The sequence below is a fragment of the Idiotropiscis lumnitzeri genome, chromosome 21 (genome assembly GCF_059441095.1).
Source record: "Idiotropiscis lumnitzeri isolate Australia: NSW breed Sydney's pygmy pipehorse chromosome 21, RoL_Ilum_1.0, whole genome shotgun sequence".
In the NCBI taxonomy this organism is placed as follows: Eukaryota; Metazoa; Chordata; class Actinopteri; order Syngnathiformes; family Syngnathidae; genus Idiotropiscis; species Idiotropiscis lumnitzeri.
The window spans coordinates 680832-706063 of NC_142411.1; the positions used below are offsets into that span (position 1 = coordinate 680832).

Below are 25232 nucleotides of genomic sequence, written 5' to 3' on the forward strand. Positions count from 1 at the left end.
CACACCACCAAAGAAAATGAATATAAAATGACATTTCGTCAAAAGCTGTCATGAACCTGAGCCGTGCTAAGCCAAGAGTGATAATGAAACAAAAAAAACACCAAATTGCAATTTTCGCGGGAAAAAAGATGGCTACCATTTATTTATGACAAGTACAGGTGCACAAATAAGATATACCGATAATGTACAAATAAAAGGCATGTTAACAAAAATTCTGTCATGAACGCGAGCTGCATCTCTCCAGCAGGAGGATCAGCAAGCGGCTTTTGAGCGACGGCATCTTGTGGCGGTAGTCGCGCTGCAGGACGGCGCTCAGTTGACGGCGGAGATCGGCGAGGGTGGCGAGGGTCGGACGGCCGGCGGGAACGTTGAGCAGCGAGCGGAACAGGTGCAGCCACATGTCGCTGTGAGGCTTCCTGACGACGACAACATGAAACGGCGACTTTGGATGGCGTGTTCAAAGAGTGGACAGGGCCCAAAAAAAAAAGGCTGTTGGCGTACGTGCACTTTGTTGCGACTGAAACACTAAGCCACGGTGGCTCCTAACACATGCACGCAAAACAAACTAAACAACCACAAATAAGTTCAGAACAAAATGGCGAAATTTCAGATGAACACTTTCAGGCCAAACGAACCTTCGAAAGCTTGCGCAGGTTCTCCACTCGCCGTCTTCTTGCACCACTTGCATGTACGTCCCGAATAACAGCACATGGACCGTCCCGGCCGCGCCAAACAAGTCCGTCTGCAACCGGCATCGTCAACATTCCAACATACGATCAGAATGAGTTCACGCGCTGTCTTGCGCAACCGCCGCAAATCAAGTTCAGCCGTTCTATCTGGCAACGTGGCGATCGCTTGAGTCGCCCACGGGCTGCTGTAAAGATAGCTCACCAGGGATGGGACATTGTGATTGTCGAGGAAGGCAGCGGTGTTGAGATTGTGAAAAGTTCAAAGTTGACATTTGGTCTCATCGGACTCAATCACACTAACTTTAGGCGTCCGGGAGAAAAATGTTTTAAAAAGTAGAACGTTACCTAGAACAGCTGAACTTTATTTGGGGTTAACGTGAGGTTGAGTTTGTGTGCCGAGTCTGACACGATTGGCGGCAATGAGCCGCATCAGTGGCGTCGTAGTCTGACCTGATAGTTCCAAGGTTTCCCGCTGAGCATCTCGGTGCAGCGGAAGCCGGACGTCAAGCAGCTGGCGGTGAAGGCGGTGCCGGGCGGGAAGAGGTCCATGTCGATGCTTTGGCCCAGGTCGATGAGGACCAGGCCGTGGTCCGGGTTGTCGGCCTCAAAGTTGTCGTTCTCCACGAACCTGCGCAATGCAGCGTGGCGCCGTTTGGTGAAAAGTGCCGCCAAGCCGTGCGAGCGCGCGTACCTTTGGCCGAGCATGAAGTTGTCCGGCTTGACGTCGGCGTGGACAATGCGAGCGGCGTGCAATTCCTCCAACATTCGCAGGATGCAGATGGTGAAGTAGATGACGAGCGGCTGAGGCATCACTTTGTCACCGATGCTTTTGTAAACGTTTGCCGCGTTCTGACAAGAAAACACGCAAATCGTCTCGTCTCGATTTGGAGCAGAATGTGAGTTGACTTGACTTTATAAAATCAACTTTGCCTCTCGAAATTCCATTCCTGCCCTCCCCAAAAACTAACGAGACTCGAAACCGGAGAAAGTCTTAAGTCGAAGCCACTGAACTTTGAAACGATCTTTGGCGCGGTGCCAAATGTGAGGCAAAGGAAGAGCGGGCTCACAAGGCAAACCGGAGAGCGGCCGCCGGTGACGTACCAGCAGGGTGCCGTAGCCGTTCAGCTCGCCGAGCAGGACGCTGCCGTCGGTGAAGACGTGAGCCGAACGGACGCGGCTGAACAAATGACGGACGGACGGTGGCAGGCGGCGGTCGAGCCGAGTGTTGATGTAAAACTCCCACGGATTGGCCGGTTTCTGCACCTGCTCAACACACGCCACATGTGACATCACGCCAAGCCATACGTCACGTCATCCGGCCCATCGTACCTTCAGCACCATCTTGTCGGAGCTGGCGAGGTCGGTGGCCTGGTAAACGGTCGCGAACGCTCCCTGGCCGAGGACGCGGTCCACTCGCAGAGACGCCTTTCCTGCCGCAGAGAAGCGTCAAGCGGGCGTCTCCGTGTTAGCGACGCTAAGCGAGGCCTTCAAACTTGTCGTTGTGGTCGTTACCCATGGCGATGGTCTTCTTGGCGCTGATGTCAGGGAGGCTGCGTTGCCAGCTCACCCATTGCGGGTGCGCCATGAGCGGCGGGCTCATCCTTGACAGAAAGTCAGAGATGAGCTCGCTGCTCCAGGGATCAGACAGCAGCCGAGCGCCGTTGGAGTGGCCGTCGCGCTCCTTTTCGGGACTCGCCATGTGTTGGTCCGCGGGGGGCTGACTCACAGGCGCCTGGACGCTGGCGATCACATTGGAGGTGTTTGTGCAGACTTCCGGTGGAGAATGGCGCTGCAAATCCAGAAACGTGCTAAAAGGCCGCGTGCCGGCGCCGGCGGGGGGGTCCAGTTCCATGCAGTCCTTGAAGAGGAGTGCGGGTGGCAGCGGGGTGGCGGTCGAGGCACTTAGCACCTCACCCATTATGGCGGCGCCATGTGCCGCTGAGGAGGCCGCCGGCGGACAGGGGCCGTCGGCGGCGGGCTTGTCGTCAGGTGGACTCTGCTCCACGATCGGACTGAGCCAAAGACAAATTCAACATTTTTACTGGCACACTTAGTTGATTTATTGATGAGAAGATATTTTCGACATTTTCAATGCCAACGGACAAGAAGTGACGAGTGGAACACTGGGGGAGCTTCTCACCTGAGCTTGAGAAAATTTCTGAGGAAAGGCTCGTCGGTGGCCTCACTGTCGGCGCACGTCACGTCCTCTGGAAACACAAGACGGTGAACACGTCAGCTGCCAATCAGTCACGTGTGCGAGAGGGGCTGCTCAACTCGCTATAAAAAGCATTTTGAGAAAGTTGCTTCAAACTTGCTCCAAGCCAAACTTGGGGAGGGAAAAAAAAAAGGAACTAAAGCAAGACGCGTTACCTGCGCCTTGGGAAGTGTCGCCGGCCATTTTGTGCACGAAAGGCGTGGACACGCAGCGCGCCGCCAGCGCAAAGTCGGCCGTGCTGTTGGGACACGCCGCCAGCCAGCCCTCGCTCCACACGCTCATCTCATCCGCCGCCGCCGCCACGTTTGCTCCCTGGTGGCCATCAAACATGTCAGTGGGACGGCAAGACACGCCCCCGTACCTGCAAGGTAACCAACTCACGGCGGGCGGAAGATTCTCAGACAAGCCTCGGCCTCGCGTTGCTTTGCTCCTGCTCAGCGTGCGGGAAGCGGCGGCACTGCGCACCCACAAACACAACAAGTTTTTTTGCTTACGACATTTCAAACCAGCAGAATAGAACCAGAATGTATCAGAACATAACACAAAATGTTCACTTTTTTGTTTGGCCCACAAGACAGGAGGCGAAAAACCATCACGACCCAAAACATTTTGTCAAGTGTCAACAATCATCTGCCGACTTACCTGACGTCATCCTGGTAGATGGTGAAGGGCTCCGCAGCGGTGGCAATGACCAAAGTGCCCAGCAGGGCGGCGCCTGCGAGGCAAGACGTGGCAGCAAAAGAAGACAAAAGTTTGAAAGGCGATACCGACACGTAAAAGCCATCGTTTTTTTAGAAGTACATGACACATGCAGGTGGGAATTTCGAGTTGCGCACGTTGCCCCACAACAAGATCACAAATGACTTTTAGCTCGACTGTATAACGACATTTTCGTTATCCGATAGCGACAGCAGGTGCTTACCGTTTTCATCGTCCGACGGCTTCCCGCTGGTGACGAACGCTGACGTGTCTCCTGAGGGTTTGTCAGTCAGCGTGGGACCCTGGAACATTTCATTGATGGCGTCTGCAGCACACGCACGCACGATTGCCATTGTTAATATGTTTACAAGTCAAGAGACATGATGATCATTATTTCAGTTGAAGCAATGTTGCCTTGAGCCTTCTGTGAGCACGCTTAGAACTCCAATTTTTGCTCCAAGTCGAAGCAACAAAATGCTCGGATTGATGGCTGGCATCCACACGAAGTGGGATCAAAATGTATGTCGAGGCGCCACTGGGTGTTGCCTTGTTGCGTTTGAGGCGCTCACCAAGGGCCTCGCGTGTGTTGACGGTCGGCGACGGTGGCACACGCGACGGCGTGGCAGTGGTGTGCGGCCAGTTATTGGGAGTGACATGGGAAGCGTTGAGTGAGCGTCCCTGTGATGCTGAGGTGTGAGCACACACACACACACACACACACACACACACACACACACACGAGGGCTGGTACTTGGGATCTTGCCAGTATCAAAGTGAGCTCATAGTAGACGTAAAACTCACCATAGATGTTCTCCTCCACTTTTGCTTCTCTCGCCACATGTTGGTCGACCGGCGCCGTTGGAGTCATCGTTGACAGGAAGTCCGAGATGAGGTCTTCGCTCCAGAGCGGCTGAGCGTGTTCAAATGCGGCGGCATCTTTTTCGGGGCTCGCCATGTGTTGGTCGGCGCACGGCGGGCACACGGGGGCCTGGATGCTCCCAATCGCGTGTGGGGAACGGCACGGGAAATCCTCCGCAGTGGTGAAGTTCGGTACGGCTGCGGAGGGGCCCGGCGTCGTGCGATCCCCGAAGGAGATTGCGGCCATCGGTGGCGGGGCGTGCATCAGGGTGGCGGACGAGGCGCTCGGCTGAGCGGCGACGAGACCCTCCCCCATGATGGTGCCGGTGTGCGCTGCGAACGAGGGTGCCGGCTGACTGGCAGACGACTTCTCATCGGGCGGACTCTGCTCAATAATGGGACTGAATCGGAGGAGGAGTGCAAAATGTCAGTAAGTACTCCGAAGGCACACGCATGAACTCAAATTTGCAAGCCGGGCCAGGCCGGGAACACTAAAGCGTTGAGTGTCGTGTCCAAATGCAAAGAAATGAACAACATTGTTCAGCGAGGACCGCACTTTTCAAATTTGCAAAATAGCTCGTTTGTGTCAATGAACGCAAGATGCGGCGTCTCTCCTCAAAAGCTCCTCAATTGTCTCAAAACTCTTTTTCCCTGTTAGTTCTCAACTAATATTTTTCACGAGATAACATTTGATGAATAACAAAAGAATCATTTAAAGCTAACCAAATGAGCCACAGGAAAACTGAAGGTGGAATTAATCTTTAATAAAAATAATGAAACCAGTTGGGACCACCAGTCCAGACTGGATTATGGATTCATTTGTGCACAAGACGACAAAGCAAGTTGAACCTTTCACCTGAGCTTGTGCGAGCGCCTGATGAACGTGTTTTCGTCCGCTTCTCTTCCAGCGCACGTCACATCCGCTGGCAACACACAACACCGACAGCACGTCACAATCGGACACTCGAGTGACGTTTCGAGGGAAATTGTTTTCGAGTTGCTCGTGCCGCTTGCGACCTTTCGTCATAAACGCATTTGTGCGGCCGTGCTCCAGACTAATTGTGCTTCCGTCATCTACGTGACGTCTTGAGACGGATTCTCTCCTCATGTGCGCCACAAATATGCCAGCGCCTGGTAAAGTGTTTCAATTTTTAATCATCTTCGTCACTAAATGTGCATGTTAATTCGCCGTCTTTTCAAATTCATCCCATCCATCCATCCATCGTCTGTACCGCTTCTCCTCACTAGGGACACGGGGGGTGCTGGAGCCAATCCCAGCTATCTTCGGGCAGTAAGCGGGGGACACCCTGAACTGGTTGCCAGCCAATTGCAGGGCACACAAAGACGAACAACCATCCGCGCTCACACTCATACCTGGGGGCAATTTCGAGTGTTCAATCGGCCTGCCATGCATGTTTTTGGAATGTGGGAGGAAACCGGAGTACCCGGAGGAAACCCACGCAAGCACGGGGAAAACATGCAAACTCCACACAGGATGGCCGGATCGAACCCACGCCCGATGCCGTCTCTCACTGTGAGGCCATCGTGCTAACCAGTCGGTCACCGTGCCGCCCTTTTCAAATTCATTGCAACAAAAATATGAACTTTCCCTTCAAAATCGCTTCGTAGGGATTGAGGAGCGACTGCGTTCATGTAGCGAGTTAAACTTGCTGCGGGGAAGAAAGAAAAAAAAAAAAAAAAAAAAGAACGGAAAGAGGACGTTACCTGCGCCTTGGGAAGCGTCGCCGGCCATTTTGTGCACGAAAGGCGTGGACACGCAGCGCGCCGCCAGCGCAAAGTCGGCCGTGCTGTTGGGACACGCCGCCAGCCAGCCCTCGCTCCACACGCTCATCTCATCCGCCGCCGCCGCCACGTTTGCTCCCTGGTGGCCATCAAACATGTCAGTGGGACGGCAAGACACGCCCCCGTACCTGCAAGGTAACCAACTCACGGCGGGCGGAAGATTCTCAGACAAGCCTCGGCCTCGCGTTGCTTTGCTCCTGCTCAGCGTGCGGGAAGCGGCGGCACTGCGCATCCACAAACACAACAATTTTTTTGCTTACGACATTTCAAACCAGCAGAATAGAACCAGAATGTATCAGAACATAACACAAAATGTTCACTTTTTTGTTTGGCCCACAAGACAGGAGGCGAAAAACCATCACGACCCAAAACATTTTGTCAAGTGTCAACAATCATCTGCCGACTGACCTGACGTCATCCTGGTAGATGGTGAAGGGCTCCGCGGCGGTGGCGGACGTGCCCAGCAGGGCGGCGCCTGCGAGGCAAGAAAGACAAAAGTTGGGAAGTGCCCCACCGCAGTTGTTGTTTTTTGACGGCTTTCGAAGTCAGAATTTCAAGTAGTCCTCAAACCATGGCATCATGTCCTTTCAAGGCTCATACGAGGTGCGTGACGTAAAGATTCGACAAAAGTGATTGCAAAATGTGTGAAGGCAAGAGAAATGAAAAGAACAAATCCATTTAGAAAGAAGTCTTCTTTTCCTTTTACTCCAAGTGATGTTATCTGATGGAGGCGCTTACCGTTTTGATCATCCGACGGCTTCCCGCTGGCGACCAACGCTGACGTGTCACGTGACGGCTCCTCGGTCAGCGTGGGGCCCGTGAACATTCCATTGATCACATCTGCAACACCCAAGCGCCATTTGTTGACGCCAACACAGGCATACATACGCGCACAAGCAAACATATTGAAATTGAGTCCGGCGCAGTCGCAATGCATCATAGATGTATATGTGTCAAGGCGCCAGTCCGTGTGTCTTGTTGGGTTTGCTTGGCAAAAAAGAGGCGCTCACCCAGGGCCTCGCGTGTGTTGATGGTGGGCGACAGCAGCACACAAGACGGAGGGGCAGCGGCGTGAAGGCAGCTCAGCGAGTTGGTGGGCGTGGCGTGGGAAACGTCGAGTGTGCATCCCTGCGATGCTGACAAAAAAATGGACGGACGCACATGAGTGGGCTTGGACTCTGTCTCAGCAGGATGAAGGCGACTTTTTGAGCACACGTAAGTCACCATTGAGGTTGTCGTGGGCCGGTGGTCCACTCCAGCCTGCCTTGCAGGCGGGTCGGTTCTGAGGAAGCAAAAGCAGAGTTGAAGTCACACGGCGGCCCACCTGGCAGCCCGCACACGTCAGATCAAAGAGACGTGGAGAGAGAGCGCACATCAACTGGGACGTCATCATGTTGTTCAATGGAAAATAACGCACAAAGTCACGTGACAAATATGACGGATTGTTTATCAATAGACGATTATGAAGCGAGCAGAGGAAAAAGAAAGAGGAAGGCGGTCGTTCCCGTTCCTCCTCCTCCTCCTCGCCGTGGCCACGACATCACGTCACACGACGTCGCGCTGCATCGTGCCACAGCGCCGGCTCACCGTCAGCGTCCAGCCCATGTCGTGGAGTTGGCGCCGCAGCCTGGCGATGGCGACTTCGTCCTCCCGCAGCAAACGCTCCACTTCAAGCGCAACAACGGGAAACGGGTCAAACTTGGCGCCACGGACGCCAACAAGGGTGCGGCGGCGCACTCACGTCTCAGCTGCTCCTCTGCCTCCCGCTTCAGCCGCCGCTTCTGCAAGTACAGCCGCGCTCGCGCTTCCTCGAAGCAAAGCTCGGATCCTTCCGACGCCAGCGCGTCTTTGGAGTACATGGACATGAACAGCCGCTGGCCGCGCTCTGGCTCACGGCCGGAGCTGCTCCAAACTCTGGAGGGCAAAGGTGACGTTCATAAGAAATAATAGTTGAACATTATTTTGGGGAATTACAGTTCATGAGCTAAAAAGATATGTCCATCTGTGTTGTTTGTTGCGACTTACGCGCGGACATGAAAGGCACCGCTACTGGCTCGGAAGTCGGCTGCAGCCTGAGGAGGAGCAGAAGAAGGTTTAGTTCGTGCTGTAGCTATGATTTTTTTTTTGTCCAAATCCATGATCCCACGCCAAGAGAGCTTTGATGGAGTGAACGCAGCGCTCAGGTGAGTGGCGGCCCGTTGAGAGCTCAGGTGTGACCGTCATGTACGGACGTGTTGTGTTGTTTTGTTTTGCGGCTGTTTGTTCTGTACGGCGACCAAAAGCGCACCGACGGCCGCGTGTGCTCTTGACCACTTGAATGGTCATGACGAAATTTAAGTGCTTGAGTTATTCGTTCTCAATCATAAAAGGAGACGGGCACCTGCGCGGCAGCAGCGCTCACGGCATCTGGCGACGGCACGGCAACTCCTGCATCACATCCAGCGGCAATACGTTAGCGGCAGATGACGACCTCGGAAATGCAATAAAGCCGCCTCGGGCCACTCACCTCCTGACGCCGATTCCTGGCTTCGACTTCGGGCCTGAAATTGCCTGAGGATCACGCACACAATTTTTAGTCTTTAAACAAAAAGTGCTCGTTCTCACTTCCAGGAAAACGTGTTGACGTGTCCGCGCAAACGTAGCAAGTGACTGAACAAGCACAAGACTCACTTGTACTCGTTCATGAGGCTTTCGGCGGGCCGGGCTCGGTTCTCCAGAGCTTTGCGGTAAACGGCATCTGCTTGCGCCGTCATTGCTTCGTGCTCACAGCGTTGCGCCCAGGCCACATAAAGCGCCGCCGTCCTGGTGCCAACGCCTTTACTGAAGATGTGACCGAACAGGCCGAGGGGTTCCGAGTAGTAAGTGGCCTGCAAACAAAGAGAGCATTTTCTTGCTGAGATCCAGTACTCGGGCGGGGGCGTGGCCTACCTGCGGACACGACAGCGCCAGCCAACCTCGCCACAAAAGTTTTCATCTTGATTTACAACTTATTGCGACACTCTCGCTCTGCTCGTCTCCCTGACGTGTGGAGGTTTTGCCTGTTTTACTGCCACTTCTCGCCCCCACCTCCTGCTCAAGTGGGGCTGCTGCAGTCACAATTCATGCGTTGCCAAATTGGCACAGGCACAGAAGGGAACCACCTGCGTGTTCCATTTTATTCCATGGACTCGCATGCTCTGGGAATTTTCCGCTGCCAATGTCAGTGGTGTCGTTGATTTCTGGAGCTCCTCTATGATGAGGACAACTTCCTAAAATCCGTAATACGTGGGCGATCATTCTAATATTTTCAGAGGTTGAAGTGAACAAAAGGAGATATGGCAACAGGAATTTCTGTGACTATTGATCGCAATTTAGTCAGATTAGGCGACGTTTAGACGCGGTTAAACTGTTGTGGTGCATCCCTGTACGGCAAGTGTACGCACGCGCGCACACACACACACACACACCACAGTAAGTGAACAGTTGTACATACACATCTGATGCACATGTTGACAAAGCGGACATCGTCGGCATATCGCTCCACACTGAGAAAGTTCTGCACCAGTCTGTCGAGCACCACCGACATTTCACCGCTGCCACCTGCAGGTAGACTTTGGTCCAAGTAGTCCACAAACCTGCCAAATGCACACGCAGGAAGAAAAATGAGTGTTGTGATGTTTGTTTTGAAGGTGGATCTGGCACAAAATGAGAAGCGCCGACACTCACTTGAGCCACACATCCAGGGGGTCGTCTCCAGAGTACGAGCTGAAACGGCTTTCAAACACCCTGTCCAAGGACGTTTTCACATGTCACTTATTCATACGGCAGAACGTCAATGTATGGACAGTACAATATCAACACGAGATGAACGATTGGAAAATCACCACGATGTTGTGGGGAGGATGACAAGATACAAAACCCCACAATATTGGATAAAAAATTACTGCATTGAGTATAAAAAAAAAGATAATCTCATGACAAGAGGGGGGGGGGCACAATATTGCAATATTGCGTTTTAACCCGGGAAATACATCGGACCAGAACTTGATAGTCGTTTTCGTGTGCTGTGCGTCCCGTGGGCAGATCACATGACTTACTTTAAACGAGAGGCCACATCCATTTCTTCATGTGGGGTATAATAAACGAATAAACATAAACTACTTCAAACTAATGACTATTTCCTAATTATGTCTTCTGAAGTTGGTCGTCGATCAAACGCTCGCTCGCTAACGACTTCTGGTTTTAAATTCGAATTCCCCGCCTACCCAATGGCAAGGCGATGATCTGGTGACGCAGCTTTATGCCGCCTTTGAGGAAGATGGGGAAAAGGACAATCCTACTCGGATTGTGCCCCGTTTCCACCACCTACCTAAAAGCGTTCGAGTCGCTTCTGGATAACAAAGATGGCAGATTCCAAATAGTTTGACGGTTGGCAAACAATGTGCATTGCCGCCACCAACTGGGTTACTAAATCACTCTAAAAACAAACGAGCAAGAAGACTTGGCGTATGAACAAGTAATAAACGTGTAATACATGGGTAATAGATGAGCGTGTGACGATTAACGTCGCAGTATTTTGTTGAGAAGCGGAAGTGGCGCGACTAGCGAGCAGCAGCCCGTGCAAGACACTTGCGCAGACCCCGTGCGCGGAGGCCTGCGGCGGCGCCATTTTTTTTATTATTTGGGGGGGGTCCGAAGTGAAGAAAGAAGCTGTACGTCGGCATCGAACAAACTTCTTGACAATTTCTTTCGACTTTTCCTCAAGCGCGCTCCTACCGGCGGATCCTCATCGTGTCACACGCTTCTGGTTGGTCCCGACAAGTGTTCAATTTCGGCCCGTTGCGCGCGCGAAGGCGCTTTGATGCACACCGACATCGGATACGTTTTAGCATGTGTCGTGCGTTGCTAACCGGCATTTTGTAGACGTGCGAGGCCCACTCGGCTGCTCTCCCGATCTGATTACTAAATGCTCAAATAGCAAAGGATTTTGGTGTCGGTGACCATCGGGCATGTGTTTGAATTCCTGCCGAGCGCTCTTAAAGTCTTTGTGACCAACATTTAAGAGCGTTGTGCAGCTAAAAAGAATGTGAGCTAGCAGAGGCGTGGTGTACCTCCAATGGGAATGTGTGAGAAGACTTCAAAGTTCAGTTGATTGACATGAGACCAGCATGATCAAATGCACCTTTTAAAGATGATTACGATGTTTAAGGGGAAAAAATGCGATCGGTAGGAAACCGATGTCGGTCATATTCCGCGTTAGACAAATCCACAGCTATTACACGTTCAAAATAGTTTCCGACTGAATTTGCTTAAGTTGTATCCTTGTGCTGAAATGTGGAGTTCGATTGCGATACACCATTTGATTTCCACATTTTGCAGACATGCAAGCTTATTTCATCTCGAACAGGATCGCTCCCTGGTTTCACAAATTCAGATGAAACATTTTTTTGCACGTTTAATGTAGTATTGATGTAAATCTCGAAGTCTGAAACGCAAGAAATGGCCAGTATGACAATTGCCCCCGAACCGGTTACCTCCTGGTTGCCATTTTATCTGATTTCAGCTTTTTCCTTAATACCAACATAAAAATGAACAGTTTCCTCTAATCAATGTATCAATGCCTAGCCGCTAAGGGAACGATAATGTTGCAGATAACCGGGACATGGCTACTGATCACGTCAACGGGAACGGGACGGAGGAACCAATGGACACGACGGCAGCAGTCTCGCGCTCGGAACACTTCCAGGCCTTACTAGAAGCGGACTTGCCTCAGAAAGTGGCCGAGAAGCTCGACGAGCTCTACGTTGCAGGTGACCATTCAGACCCGCGTAATCACGAGCCCCCTCCAAGTCAGATGTCGTCATTGTCGTCATGTATGCGCTGTCCTCCTCCAGGTCTGGTGGCGCACAGTGACCTGGACGAACGAGCCATCGAGGCTCTTAAGGAGTTCAACGAGGAGGGAGCTCTGCAGGTTCTGCTCCAGTTCAAAGAGAGCGACCTGTCCCATGTTCAGGTATGCCTTTGGAGTGGGACAATTTGGATGTTGCCGGCAACACCTCCAAATGTGTTTCTGTGCCCAGAACAAAAGTGCCTACCTGTGCGGAGTGATGAAGACATACAGGCAGCGCGAGAAACAAGGGGCCATGGTCACTGATGCTACTAAAGGACCCGATGAGGCCAAAATCAAAGAACTCTTGGACAGAACCAACTACACTCTCGATGTGACAACGGGCCAGAGGAAGTATGGCGGCCCCCCGCCCGAGTCTGTTTACGTGGGGGTTCAACCCACCGTGGGAACCGAGGTACATCGCACATTTCTAACAGGAAGTCTGCCGTCTTCAGTGTTGGATGGACGCATTTCTTGTTGTTGCAGATATTTGTGGGCAAGATCCCCCGCGACTTGTTTGAAGATGAGTTGGTTCCTCGTTTTGAGAAGGCGGGGCCTATTTGGGATCTTCGACTCATGATGGATCCTCTGAGCGGCCTGAACAGAGGCTACGCCTTTGTCACCTTCTGCACCAAGGAAGCCGCACAGGAGGCCGTCAAGCTGGTGAGTGAACTACAGCAAAGCGCCGTTTGGATTTTGCAGGGAACGCCTGCAACAGGAACGCAGTCAGAGTGAAGGGTTCGTAATCCCCCCCCTTAACTCAGGCCTCCGGTCCCAAGTCCAAAGTGTATTTTGGGCCCAAAAATTAGTTTCATCTAGAGATGCACCCATACCGTTCTCAATGTGGTACTCGATACGTCACACTAACGTTCTTTTTTTCTGAGGCTTCTGTCTTGCCAGCCCACCCTACGGCCGCATTCATAGAAAAATGGGAGATTGTTGTCACGTACTTGCCAGAAATTCTCGCAGCTCCTTCAGAGTTGCAGACTCCCTAACAATTTTTCTTGTCTCTTCGTCAATTTTGGAAAGACGTACAGCTCTTGGTCATGATTTCCACTCGATGACTGCAGACACTGAAAACTGTTTTGTAGCCTCGTCTGCAACTATGCTGTGGAAGCTTTCGGCAGGCCACCGATTGTGCTGGAAGATGCGACTACAAGAATGTCGGGACAGCCTCTTTGAAAATCTGAACTTTTATCCGATGCACGTCCAAGGGCGGCAGGTGTTAATTTGATGTCTCCACGTCTTCTGCAGTGCAACAATTGCGAGATCCGACCAGGCAAGCACATTGGCGTGTGCATATCGGTGGCCAACAACCGTCTTTTCGTGGGTTCCATCCCCAAAAACAAAACCAAGGAGCAGATCGAGGAAGAGTTCTCCAAGGTCACAGGTCAGTCGCCCGCCGTGCGTCGGTCTGCGTCTCGTTTTCCTAATCGCACGCATTCTCGTCGCTGTTCCTCCAGAGGGCCTCAGCGACGTCATCTTGTACCATCAGCCCGACGACAAGAAGAAGAACCGAGGTTTCTGCTTCTTGGAGTACGAAGACCACAAAACGGCCGCTCAGGCGCGCCGCCGCCTGATGAGCGGAAAGGTGAAGGTTTGGAACAACATTGTGACGGTGGAATGGGCCGACCCCATCGAGGACCCGGACCCTGAAGTCATGGCGAAGGTACTGGCCCGGATGCTTAGTCTTCGTTGGTTATATTGCGGCGGTCTGACGGCGGCCGTCTCGTTGCAGGTCAAAGTGTTGTTTGTGCGCAATCTGGCGAATAGCGTCACCGAAGAGATCCTCGAGACGTGTTTCAGTCAGTTTGGAAAAGTGGATCGAGTGAAGAAGCTCAAAGATTATGCATTTGTTCACTTTGAAGAGCGTGATGGCGCCGTCAAGGTACGGGTGTCGCCGGTGCCTGTCTGCAATTGCGTTGCAAGTTTTCTACATATGTGTGCCGTGTTCAGGCGCTGGCCGAGATGAATGGCAAGGAGCTTGAAGGAGAGCCAGTAGAAATTGTGTTTGCCAAGCCGCCGGATCAGAAAAGGAAGGAACGCAAAGCTCAGCGACAAGCAGCCAAGACACAAATGTAAGCGCAATCGCAACTTAAGCATGCATGTCCCTCGGCCTTCATGAACAGGCGGCGTTTCAACCGCACGGGCGCGTGACTTGATTTACAGCTTGCAGAGGTCTCGACGATAAACTCGATTTTCTGTAAACTTTGGAAAGAGGAGCTTCAGGGCAGGGCAAAGCAACACAATGTCCTGAATCTCCAAATGTCCATGGCTCTGTTAGGAACTCCAGTAGACAGAAACCGGGGCTCAAGTCGACTCTCGTCCCCGTTTTGATGACTTAATCAAGAAAGAAAAAAATACAAAGTCTTGAGACGTGACTGACTGGGAAGGCCATTTAGAACAGTTTCTCCTTACGATGTCGACTTGGAGGAAATTTAGGGCTTGGTGTCTTTCCCAAGGACACTTTGACAGCCGGGTTTCAAACCCTTTCGGTCACCGGACAACCCGCTCAACCAAATAACTGACTTGAGAGCTGACCTGATTGACTTGACAGCCAGCTGCTACAACGTGGAACTTTGTTGATCATTTCAAGACTGAGTGTGGCCGTCCAATAGCTGTCAATCCGTTCGACGGCTCTGCAACAATGACAGTAGTTGGCTAACGTTAGCTTGACATGATTTCATAGATGCGACTCTCAAGTCACACGTTACTTGAAACAAAAGTTGCGACTCGAACCCATCTTTGCCATGTAGTGAATTGATCACGAGTAAGTGATTCAAAGCAGAGCAACAAAAAGAAAGCTGAAAACATTTTAAGCTGTTCTCTGAGCTGAGGGACGGTCCAAATGTTATCATGATTGTTTTTTTTTTTTGATGGGCCTTGTCTGTCCTCAGGTATGACGACTATTACTATTACTCCCCGCCACAACACATCCCGCCTCCCGGTAGAGGGAGGGGCCGAGGCGGCAGACGAGGCGTCGGAAGCTACTTGTACACGCCCGACTACTACGGCTACGAGGACTACTACGACTACTATGGCTACGACTACCACAACTACCGTGGCGGCTACGATGACCCCTACTACAGCTACGAGGAGTTTCAGGTCCCCGCCCGGGGCCGTGGTGGCAGCAGTAGAGGCGCCTCCCCGGGCCGAGGGCGCGGCGGCGAAGCCGGCCCACCCCGAGGCCGAGGCGGCTTCTCTCAACACGGCGGCGGCGGGCTAGGACCCGGACCGGTCCGCGGAGGGCGCGGCGCCAGAGGTTCCGTGCAGCCGCGAGGGCGAGGAGGGGTACGTGGTGCGCGGGGTGTCCGCGGTGCAAATGTAGGAGGAGCGAAGCGCAAAGCCGACGGGTACAACCAACCCGATTCCAAGCGGCGCCAGACCAATAATCACAACTGGGGCTCCCAGCCCATTGCTCAGCAACCGCTTCAAGGCGGCGACCACGCTAGCTATTCCGGCTACAAATCTGACAACCAGGAATTTTATCAGGATTCTTACGGGCAGCAGTGGAAGTAGACCACCGCTCGGCTTTTTCTTTGGCTTTCTTCTCATCCTTAGAGACTTGATCCCATTGGCTCCAAATTGGTGACATCTGGCAAGAGATCTTTTTGTACATATTTTAATAGTCCACAGTAGTTGCACTCGGTGTTGCTTTTAATTCCTCTCTCTTCCTTTTTTTTTTATGCTTCGTTTTAGCTGTTTATTTAGCTTCTAGCGTTTGTCTGATTTTACACCCTCTGCTTGCCATGTTTTACTGAAAATGAAAATACAATTTGTACTGTCACTAAATATTGCGTGTCTTGTTATTGGGGGAAAAAAAAAACAAAACAAAAAAAAAGGTCTGCCGTCGCGGTCCTAACTTTTGGCTTGTATTCTTTGCTGTTTGTCTGCTTTAATAAACGTGCATACACACATGCACAAAACCAACCGTTGTGTTGCCAATTCCTCCAATTGAACCAAATTCTTTGTTCAAATTGCCCGCCGGCCATCCGTCAAAGGTTTGCCAGTGGTGTCACCTTGCATGCAGTCCAACCAAATCACCCGCAGGTGCTCATCGTCATGTCTCGTCCAATCCGATGCAGCCGCCGCTACAATGTTGCATGCGTGTTTGCCCTTTCCTTGTCTAATTGCATCCTCTTGTCGCGACTAGCAGGGGGAAGGCGTCTGGGCTGATGCGTCGCCGTGACGACAGCACCGCCGCTGGATGCCGTGGTAAGGTCACATGACTCACTGCTCCGATGCTGAGACTACTTGATTGGTCCTTTTTCCGTGACATGAGACTGATCCCCGGAGGATCAAGCTACCTCACGCACTCTCCATCGCGCTCCGTCACAGCCTTGCTGCCTTAAGACGTGCCGATGAATGTGACGAGTGGAAGTTGGACTGCGCCTGCTCGCTGTCAGGATGATGATGCGCTCTTTTCACTTATGACGAGACATCACCGCAAGATTTGTTATGACTGATTGCCTGTCCATCTTTTTGGAGCCATTAGTCAGCTATCCATCACCAGCGTTCCATTTGCATTTGAGTGGCATACTGGTTGATATAGAAATGCTAAGAAGTCACAAGTGACATTTTAAGAATAAAAAAAAAAAATCAGGAGTGAGCTGCTTGCTTTTGATTACTTTGTGAAGACTTTACATATATGAAAAAAAATTCTTTGTAAATGAAACATTTTGTACTGTACAATAACCTCTACCTATTTTTCTAATAAACTTGTGGGGAAAACCTTTTTGCGGAAACAGAAAAAGAGCATTCCAAGTGAAGATTTGTTAATGTTTGAAGTGACGTACCGTGAAGATGAACTTGACCCGATGAGGGGAAGTGACGTTTGTAAAGTGCCGTACATGCAAGATGATCCACTTCTGTCGATCCTGCCTGGAAATGATCGCGAGGCAAATAGTCAACGAATGGAAATGCGACATTTGACGACACGTTAGCTTAATTCCAATCTCGTTTGTGGTGAGTGCTAACTATAAACAACATCGTTCCACGTTAACCGGCTCAATTAGCATTCGGTTTAGCGACCAACCGGAAGCAGAAAGCATTCCGTCTGTTGTGTCGACAAAGACGCTTGATGACAAATTTGGAACCCTTTCCTAATTCGAAGAGGCTTTGATGATGAGAATGCTTTTTGCAACGCTCAATAAATGACTTTAAGTGTCCTTAGCAGTAGCTAGCTGTCCATTTTGTCTTGTGTGTTTCTGCATGACGTCGTTTTCATTCAACTTTTGTTGCTCGTGCTCATTCTTCTTTGGATTGGTGCGCTTGTGAGTTCGTACTCGAGTTTGTGTTGTTTTAGGGCCGCCGGGATGGCTCTTCTATCGACGTTTTTGCGAGTTCTGCGGCTGGACGCGTTCGTCGCTGTGGCTCGTCAGTATCCGCTCGTCTGCTGCCTGCTCGCCGCCATGTTGGGCGCCACAATCCTGCTGCACAGGTCAGCGTCTTACGTCATCACGTCACCTGGTGTGCCGCGCGGATAAAGAATGTTTTCCAACCTGCTGTCTAGACAACCTGTCAAACTGTTCGCACTGAACTTGTTTTAACTGCAAAGTTAAACCGCAAATCATCGCCCATATTTGTGGCAGGACTGGAGCAAGTCACGTGAGAATACAGCCAATTAAAAGCCTGTGTGTTTACAGATCACACACACGCTCAATTCTCGACGAATTCTTTATGCATACAATTTGCCCATTTGTGACTTCAGTCACGTATTTGTGATTGTGCTTCCGGATTCATTTTACGCAATTCTAAATGGTTTTGCCACAACATAGTGAACATAGCGTTTGCAGGTACCTCCACATCCTGATTGGCTTGTGGTCTTTCCTGGTGGGCGTGGCCACCTTCTATTGGGCTCTGGAACCCGACTCGCTGCTCCCAAACATCTTGTTTGCGAGTAAAGTGCCCCCTAAGGTGAGGTGCATATATGCTGATGGAGATGAGAACAATGACGATGACGACATGCATGTGTGTGATAGTGTCAGGAACCGGAGTTGTTTCCGAAGGGTCGCAGCTGCGCCGTGTGCGGGAAGGTGAAATGCAAGCGGCATCGGTATGTTTGCGTTGCTGACACCACTGTCACTTCATGACATCCAAGTCGCACTTTGTTTTCAGTCTCGTGAACTCTCGCTAGATGGCAGTTTGAAGACCCAATTTAGAGTTACGCACCTTCAGTGTCGTACCACAACATGGCATTTATTGTGTTATTGCGGCGTTTAGGGCAACGTTGCTGCTGGAGAATTACCAGCCGTGGTTGGGCCTCAAGATTCACTCCAAAGTGGACGCGTCCATCGCAGAGGTGGGAGCTTGCCATTAAAGTTCTCATTCATCATCACTGCTTATCACTCTGTTTATCATCACCGCTTCTTCTCTGTTGGTGACCGGAAGGTGTTCGAGCTGGTTCTGGAGAACTTTGTGTATCCGTGGTACCGGTAAGTGCCTCGCCATTTCCCCTCCCCCGCCTCCTCGCAGCGAACATGCACGCATTGACGTCCATTTTGGACCGCAGAGACATCACAGACGACGAGGCGTGCGTGGATGAGCTCCGTTTGAGCTTTCGCTTCTTGGCGTCCGTGTTGGTCCGCAGAGCTCAGAAGGTGACGCCTCCGTTGCTTCGGCTTCCCGCTCGGCGAACGGGAGCGGGCCAATGTTGAATCCGTGCCGTGTCCTCAGGTGGACCTTCTTGCCGTCCTCGTCGAGCGTGTGATGAAGGCGGCTGTCAAGCACGTGGAGGTTCTGGCGAAAGCCCGCACTCGAGGTCAGATGCCGTCAGCCGCTCATTCTGCCGACTCCCCGCAACCTTGACTTATGAGTTGCTCCGATTACCACCGCTTTGAGTTAGGAGTCAGCTTGGGGTTTGTCGCCACTATGGTGAAGAGCACAAATGCACAATGAGACTGTCAGTGAATGCGTGTGTGGTTGTGGGTTAGAATTAGACAGAAAAAGTGTTCTCGAACATTCATGGCAGTTGAGTTAATTTCATGTCCATAAGTTAGAACGGCTTTGATTCCAAAGTAAATGAAGTTCCGAGCGACTCGCATCAGGTGGAAGTGAACACGTGCTCTTTTCAGTCCATCAAAGTCAGACGCTGCAGCAGGCGGCTCTGGAGGAGTACGGCGGCGACCTCCACGTGGCCGTGCGCAGCCGCCAAGACGAGCTGCTCTACCTCCGGAAGCTCACCGAGATGCTCTTCCCGTACTTGATGCCGCCAAAAGCCACAGACTGCAGGTACGCCATACGCGCTGTGACAGGAGGGCCTGCAGTAGTCCCCACCCCCTCCCTTCCTGACCTGCTCGCACACTTTGCAGGTCGTTGTCGCTGCTGCTGCGGGAGGTCATGTCAGGTTCCGTCATGCTGCCCACCATGGACTTCATAGCTGACCCGGTGAGGCCTGCTCGAGTCGCAGCCGGCGTACGCTTCCGTCTCTTCTTCCACCAACTTGCTTTTGAAATCATTTTTGCAGGACACGGTCAACTTGATGGTGCTCAAGTTAGTCGACGACACTCCTGTAAGTTCAAATAAACCATGAAAACTCAGTCAAACTCCATTTTCAGGCTTCATCAATCCCCAAATGTTTTTTGTTTGGTTATTGGCATATTTTTTGTTCATTTTATGTGATGACAAAAAACGGCGCCAAAGCTTGGCTGATGGCGAAAGGTTCACATGGCGTTTGCAGCTCATCTCGAAGGACTGTTGGCTTTGGAGCCGGAGAGCCACATTTTGAGTCCCACTGTGGCCAAAATGATCAAACGGGCAACTCGTTGTCAGACAAGTTGTAGTCATTGCCTGCTCAAAAGGTCTGCGTTGAGGGATGTCGTTAATACTTTGTCAAATATGGGCTGTTGAGATTCTTTTGCAATTAAGCTTTCTAGAAATAAAGTGGACGAACGTGCGTGCTGGCGACTGTTGACGTATCCTTGAGCAAGGCACAGTTAACCTTCTGATGACTATTTGTGTGTTTGCAGCCCGAAGTTGCCACTGAACCGCCGTCTGCTTGTGTTCCTTTCCTGCACAAATACGCCAACTGCAGCAGAAACAAGCCCTCAGTCAGTACTTGACGTCTCAACAGCGTTCACGATTTAAGGATACATTACCCAAAATGCAACTGAGTGGCTACGTGTCGGCCGAGCAGGTTCTCAAGTTGGAGCTGAAGGAGATCAGAGAGCAGCAGGACCTTCTGTTTCGCTTCATGAACTTCCTCAAGCAGGAGGGCGCCGTGCACGTCCTTCAGTTCTGCCTCGCCGTGGGTAAGCGGACGCCCACGTGGCGCACGCTCACGTTGACCCGCACGTCAATAACGCGGCGCTCATGTTGCTCCAGAGGAGCTCAACGACAAGATCTTGAGTCCGGAGCTGTGCGACTCGGAGCTGCGCCATCTGCACGGCGAGGTGGTGCACATCTACCAGACGTACTGCATGGACGAGAGCATAGACAAGATCAACTTGGACCGCGTCACGGTGGACGACATCAGGAAGGGTACGGCCGGTCACACGTCGAGCAACGCTATTGAGCGGAGGGGCTTCGGCCACTCCTTTGGCTGCCGTTCCAAACGTCAGTGACCACGCGCTCGTAACGCTTAGTTCTTAGAGCAGATTTCACAATTGAAATAAAGGAAAATGCCATGTAATGTTCTTAAGTGACGTGCAAAAATAGGCAACCAAACGCAGCACTTCCTGTATGCGACACGTCAATATAAATATTTGAATTTGACAGAAAAGATTTGTTTGAATTTTTTTGCTGCGGCAAGTATGTCATTTCTTTTGTGACCCGTTAAGCTCCTTTCTCTCTCCCCGTCAGTGGCCCTCGGTCCGTACGGCGCCGTGGTCAAGCTGCAGACCATGCGCTGTCTCTTCGAGGCCTACGAGCACGTCCTGTCGCTGCTGGAGAACGTTTTCACGCCCATGTTCTGCCACAGTGACGAGGTAAGGCGGCACCTTTGCGCCGTGCATCCCGACTGCAAGTTGACCGAGTGTGTGCGTAGTACTTCAGACACCTTCTGAAAGGAGCAGAGTCGCCCGCCAGGAGCTCGCGAGTCAGCAGGTTTGTTGTTTCATGAGATGCCAAACTCAAAGTCGTCACCATTTAACCGCGAAGCAGTCAATCGATCAATCAATCAATCTCCGTTTATACTGCGGCCAGGAACGCATCCAAGCGCGGCGAGTCGTTTGGGATCGGCAGAATTGGCAGTAAAATCAAAGGTGTGTTCAGAAGTACCACCATGGAGGGCGCCATCTTGCCACCCAGCGCCATGACGGACGTTGACGACGACATGGTGAGCACGCTTGTAACACTTTGGGATTTTCATTGAATTAGTCTTTGGAGCCGAGGTGCTTGAAAGGCTCCTCCGGGTTGGATGACATCCGCCCGTAATTCCCAAAGGCTCAGAATGTTGTGCCGTCGTCTTGGTCGACGCATCTCGGTGACATTGTGGAGACAACGAAAGAAAATTTGGTGGTGCTGACCTTTTTAAGAAGGGCGACTAGAATGCGTGTTCCAACTCCACTCCACGGGCTCTTATTTGGGGAGGCTCCATCAGGAAGTCACAATGGGCCAAATTGAGAACCTCAGCTGAGTCTTGCAGGTGTCTTGAAGAAGATGTGGCTCCATCGAGCCGTGAACTTCAACTGCCACTGGAGCGGAAGTGCTGAGGATGAGAATCAGCACCTCCAAATCGGTGGACATGCTGCTCAGTCAGAAGTGGGCATTGTCCTCCTGGCTTGGGGAGGAGATCCTGTCCACAGATCCCAAGTGGATAAGTTCAGGTGTCTTGGGCTTTGTTCCTGCTCCTGTGAAACAAAAACAACAGCTTTGGTTTTTAACAAAAGTGTGCATGGTAGGAAATGAAAGGCTTTGATAAAATTCAGTGAGCTAATATTTGGCTCTAGCAACGTTAACCTTGGTGGGGAGTGCCCCCCAGTGGACGTGGCCTGGAGTGAGGCGGTCATGTGACCTACCGCCATACAGGTGGAGGAGGCCACGGTGGTGGTGGAAGACGACGCGCCGGCCGCGCCCGTCTCAGCCGCCGGCAGCCTGAGGAAGTTGTCGTCCTGGACCATCGCCATCCCGTACGTTGACTTCTACGAGGATGACGTCAAGAGGGAAAGGATTCCCGTCTTCTGCATCGACGTGGAGCGCAACGACAGGAAGGAAGGTGAGCCGGCACCGGGCGCGATCCTGGCAGGGTTAGAAATTCAAAACCATTTTATGATACGTTGAGCGATAACGGCTATCTGGCCGTGACCGGCTGTATTCTGATGTCATGAGTATCAGCTTTTTATAATTCTTTCAGGGCTACCAAAACACAACAAGAACTGAAATAGTTTACTTTCCGAAACTAATCAAACTGGAAATAGAGCAAGAACGTTCGTCTTAGTCTTTGAAATGAATATATGAGCAAATTTAAAAAAAAAAAAAAGGATTCTTTTTCGTATTGCTACTACATGGGCCTAATTTTGACCGACTCATTTCTTTGGAAATTTTGTCTTGTTGCGAATCCTCGCAAGTAAACAAGAGATTCCAAGGAATGGGATCACTGTTATTTTAGTTTTTTTATTCTATGCTGACCAACGGCGGCTCCTCTTGCAGTCGGACACGATCCTGAGCGTTGGTCCGTCTACAGGAGATATTTGGAGTTCTACGTGTTGGAGTCCAAGCTGACGGAGTTCCACGGTAACGTGTGCCGCTCGCTTCAGCTTGCTTTCGTGTCAAAGCTCCTAAAAGCAGCACCGTGCACGCGCGCTCGCACGCAGGCACTTTTGCGGACACGCAGCTGCCCCCAAAACGCATCCTGGGACCCAAAAACCACGAATTCCTCACCTCCAAGAGGGAAGACTTTGAGGACTACTTACAGGTAAGAGCGCGTTGAACCACATGATGACCAACCTGACAGTTTGTGTGCTTGCAGAAACTGCTGCGCTATCCGGAGCTCAGCAACAGTCAGCTGCTGGCAGACTTCCTGTCTCCTCACAGCGTGGGCTCTCAGTTTGTGGACAGGATGCTTCCTGACGTCAACTTGGGTACTTCCAAATTGCGCTTCAGCCACTATTGCTTGCAACGTTTCAACGTCTTCATGCTTCTACAGGCAAAATTTTCAAGTCCGTTCCAGGGAAGTTGATGAAGGAGGTGAGTGTCATTTTTCCAAAGGTGCTGTTCCTCTTGTGGCGGGCCAGGGGGCGCTCCATTTACTCAAACAACCGCCATGTCTTGTGTTTGGTTTTCTTTTTCCAGAAAGGTCAGAACTTGGAGCCGTTCATCCAGTCCTTCTTCAACTCTTGCGAGTCTCCCAAGGCCAAACCCAGCCGGCCCGAGCTGACCGTCCTCAGCCCGAGCGCTGACGCCAACAAGCGGGTTCGAACGCTGGTGTGATGTCGCTGGTGATGTCAGTGGTGAGACGTCATCCTCCCCATCTTCACGTGCAGCTCCTCAACCAGATCTTCAGGAACGACGCCAACACGGCAGCCAAGGCCAGGAGGCCAGACAACCGCGACTGCTTGGCAGAGGTCCACGTGGAGGGCATGTACGACTACTTGATGCATGTCGGTAAGTTGCGGCGCTCTCGTCAAAACAGTTCCTCAACACAGCCCAAATTGTTGGCTTGTCCACCGGCCAGTGCCGAAGCAAAGCATTTTTTTTTTCTGTCTGACAAAAGGTCGGCTGGTGTTCCGCATGCCACGCTGGCTGGATCACTTCCTGTCAGCTGCCAGGATCCTCCTGAAGAACACGTTGGAGGCCTACATGGAGCAGTACGTGCGCAACAAGATGGACGCCATCTTGCAAGAGCACCGCCTCGTCTCGCTCATCACACAACTACGAGGTGACGCGGCCACACACTTGCAGGAGCTGCAGGAGCTGCAGCCACACACACACGCAACTAAATAAATCGTTGAAATTAAGAAAGGTCAAGTGGACCGGTCACCAACTTCAACATTTTGGAAAGACATCCCTACACTGAACTAATTCCAACTTTGGGAACATCGCCTGCACACACACGGATGGCACAAATTGCAAAGCTCGCTGACAGTGACGTGTTCCCCTAGACGCCATCTTCTACGAAAGCGTGGAGGAGCGCAGCAGCCTGGCCAAGGCGCTGCGAGCCAAGCAGACGTTTGAGGAGATGATGAGCTACCTGCCCGGTGAGTTTTTCGACGCCTTTGAGTCGCGCGGCGTCAGGAAAGATGGTTTTTCATTTGTGTGACATCAGACGCGGTCGGGAAGTGCGTTGGCGAGGAGGCCAAACGTGAGGGAGTCGGGCTCCTCTTTGAGGCTCTTCAGCAACCACTTCTCAACAAGCAGGTCCGAAATGAGTCCCAAGCGATTCGCGATCCGGTCTTGCGCCGCCTCTCACTGCACTTTTTGTGTGTTCAGATGTCGTACGTGCTTTTGGACATCGCCGTGCTGGAGCTCTTCCCTGAACTGTGGCAAGATTAAGAAGGGGAGGCGTGGCCAAAACGTTTCCTCCGCTGCACGAAAGGACTTAATCACCTGAGCACAAGCACGACTCTCGGTGCCACTTTGTCACGTTTCGGGAACAACGATTTTGCAGAGTGGCCAAATAGCACTTTTGATTTTGAACATTTTGAAACTTCTTTGATATATTGAATTGGTTTGGTTTTGACTTGACAAAACTCAAGATTGTCTTCTGCAAGAAAAAGAAAATAATTAAAGTATACACTTGCGTCAAATCATTCATTTTGGTTTATGTAGTGACCCATTGATGACTGCCATCAACCAACATGTTTTTGGAAACTGTCGATTTCCTAAAGAAGAGAAGCTGAAACGTTTGTGGACATGGCGAGCACGGCGGTTACCCTCCACACGCTGAAGGCCAAGAGCGGAAACTCTTGCGAAAGAACAAACATTTGTCCTTGTAAGCGCTGCAGGCTGTCGGCCTGTTGCGACTTCACCTCCCGCCGCCACGGCTGCGAGTCGCTCAGCAGCTCCTCCACAATCGTCAGCAGTCGCAAAGCGTTGTGGTACTCGGCCACGGGAATCTTGTCCACGCTGGCGTTCTCCTGCAGACGCACAAAGCCACAAAACTGAAAGCGCAATTTTTCTAGTCAGTGTGAACTTTTCAATGAGGCTGTGGAGACTTTCTGTGTCT

The 25232-nt window shown here is 51.6% G+C and overlaps 4 protein-coding genes across 5 annotated transcripts in view; 2 read left to right on the top strand and 2 right to left on the bottom strand.

The window, feature by feature from the left end:
* Positions 1-105: 105 nt before the first annotated feature.
* On the bottom strand, positions 106-17667 carry bub1 (BUB1 mitotic checkpoint serine/threonine kinase). 2 transcript variants are annotated; one of them, XM_088285453.1, is made up of 31 exons: positions 17416-17667; positions 16927-17011; positions 9970-10029; positions 9737-9878; positions 8935-9131; positions 8771-8814; positions 8645-8691; positions 8290-8336; positions 8006-8178; positions 7852-7931; positions 7489-7546; positions 7275-7400; positions 7003-7104; positions 6673-6739; positions 6413-6488; positions 6187-6343; positions 5318-5384; positions 4405-4862; positions 4173-4289; positions 3827-3928; positions 3547-3619; positions 3286-3361; positions 3060-3216; positions 2830-2896; positions 2202-2701; positions 2019-2119; positions 1791-1952; positions 1381-1538; positions 1140-1317; positions 636-742; positions 106-416 (listed from the first exon to the last, which is right to left on the bottom strand). In XM_088285453.1, exons 2-31 carry the CDS (start codon positions 16980-16982, stop codon positions 218-220), a joined length of 3954 nt encoding a protein of 1317 aa, XP_088141579.1. In that variant the 5' UTR covers positions 16983-17011; positions 17416-17667; the 3' UTR covers positions 106-217. The 2 variants fall into 2 exon arrangements, with proteins under 2 accessions (XP_088141579.1, XP_088141580.1); XM_088285454.1 differs by lacking the exons at positions 16927-17011; positions 17416-17667 and adding an exon at positions 10341-10817.
* Positions 10877-16060, top strand: LOC148316246 (heterogeneous nuclear ribonucleoprotein Q-like). Its single transcript, XM_088285475.1, has 10 exons — positions 10877-11050; positions 11895-12053; positions 12138-12256; positions 12324-12545; positions 12617-12793; positions 13385-13520; positions 13594-13799; positions 13869-14018; positions 14087-14208; positions 15028-16060. Exons 2-10 carry the CDS (start codon positions 11906-11908, stop codon positions 15647-15649), a joined length of 1902 nt encoding a protein of 633 aa, XP_088141601.1. The 5' UTR covers positions 10877-11050; positions 11895-11905; the 3' UTR covers positions 15650-16060.
* LOC148316247 (sorting nexin-14-like) lies at positions 16933-24813 on the top strand. Its single transcript, XM_088285474.1, has 28 exons — positions 16933-17095; positions 17436-17570; positions 17926-18046; positions 18112-18185; positions 18353-18431; positions 18521-18564; positions 18642-18729; positions 18806-18890; positions 19204-19360; positions 19441-19516; positions 19596-19640; positions 20098-20178; positions 20265-20379; positions 20453-20608; positions 20930-21054; positions 21114-21172; positions 21272-21404; positions 22097-22283; positions 22718-22801; positions 22882-22982; positions 23037-23148; positions 23214-23254; positions 23360-23479; positions 23551-23671; positions 23781-23945; positions 24169-24264; positions 24333-24424; positions 24497-24813. Exons 2-28 carry the CDS (start codon positions 17446-17448, stop codon positions 24557-24559), a joined length of 2745 nt encoding a protein of 914 aa, XP_088141600.1. The 5' UTR covers positions 16933-17095; positions 17436-17445; the 3' UTR covers positions 24560-24813.
* Positions 23631-25232, bottom strand: part of mei4 (meiosis-specific, MEI4 homolog (S. cerevisiae)) — a 12953-nt gene continuing 11351 nt past the window's right edge. Inside the window, exon 8 of the mRNA XM_088285476.1 lies at positions 23631-25143. Within this exon, the coding sequence (XP_088141602.1) occupies positions 24889-25143 (255 nt within the window). The 3' untranslated portion in view covers positions 23631-24888. The remainder of the gene's footprint in view (positions 25144-25232) is intronic.

Bases quoted from the DNA above. Each gene is read 5' to 3' on its own strand.
- LOC148316246 (XM_088285475.1), top strand. From the start codon at position 11,906: ATGGCTACTGATCACGTCAACGGGAACGGGACGGAGGAACCAATGGAC. The intron at 12,546-12,616 runs GTACATCGCACA...TTGTTGTTGCAG, and splicing joins AACCCACCGTGGGAACCGAG to ATATTTGTGGGCAAGATCCC. The intron at 14,019-14,086 runs GTACGGGTGTCG...TGCCGTGTTCAG, and splicing joins AGCGTGATGGCGCCGTCAAG to GCGCTGGCCGAGATGAATGG.
- bub1 (XM_088285453.1), bottom strand. From the start codon at position 16,982: ATGTACGGCACTTTACAAACGTCACTTCCCCTCATCGGGTCAAGTTCA. The intron at 2,120-2,201 runs GTAACGACCACA...TCTCTGCGGCAG, and splicing joins CAAGAAGACCATCGCCATGG to GAAAGGCGTCTCTGCGAGTG. The intron at 1,318-1,380 runs GTACGCGCGCTC...TGCATTGCGCAG, and splicing joins AACTTCATGCTCGGCCAAAG to GTTCGTGGAGAACGACAACT.
- LOC148316247 (XM_088285474.1), top strand. From the start codon at position 17,446: ATGGCTCTTCTATCGACGTTTTTGCGAGTTCTGCGGCTGGACGCGTTC. The intron at 20,380-20,452 runs GTAAGCGGACGC...ATGTTGCTCCAG, and splicing joins TCAGTTCTGCCTCGCCGTGG to AGGAGCTCAACGACAAGATC. The intron at 22,802-22,881 runs GTAACGTGTGCC...GCTCGCACGCAG, and splicing joins CAAGCTGACGGAGTTCCACG to GCACTTTTGCGGACACGCAG.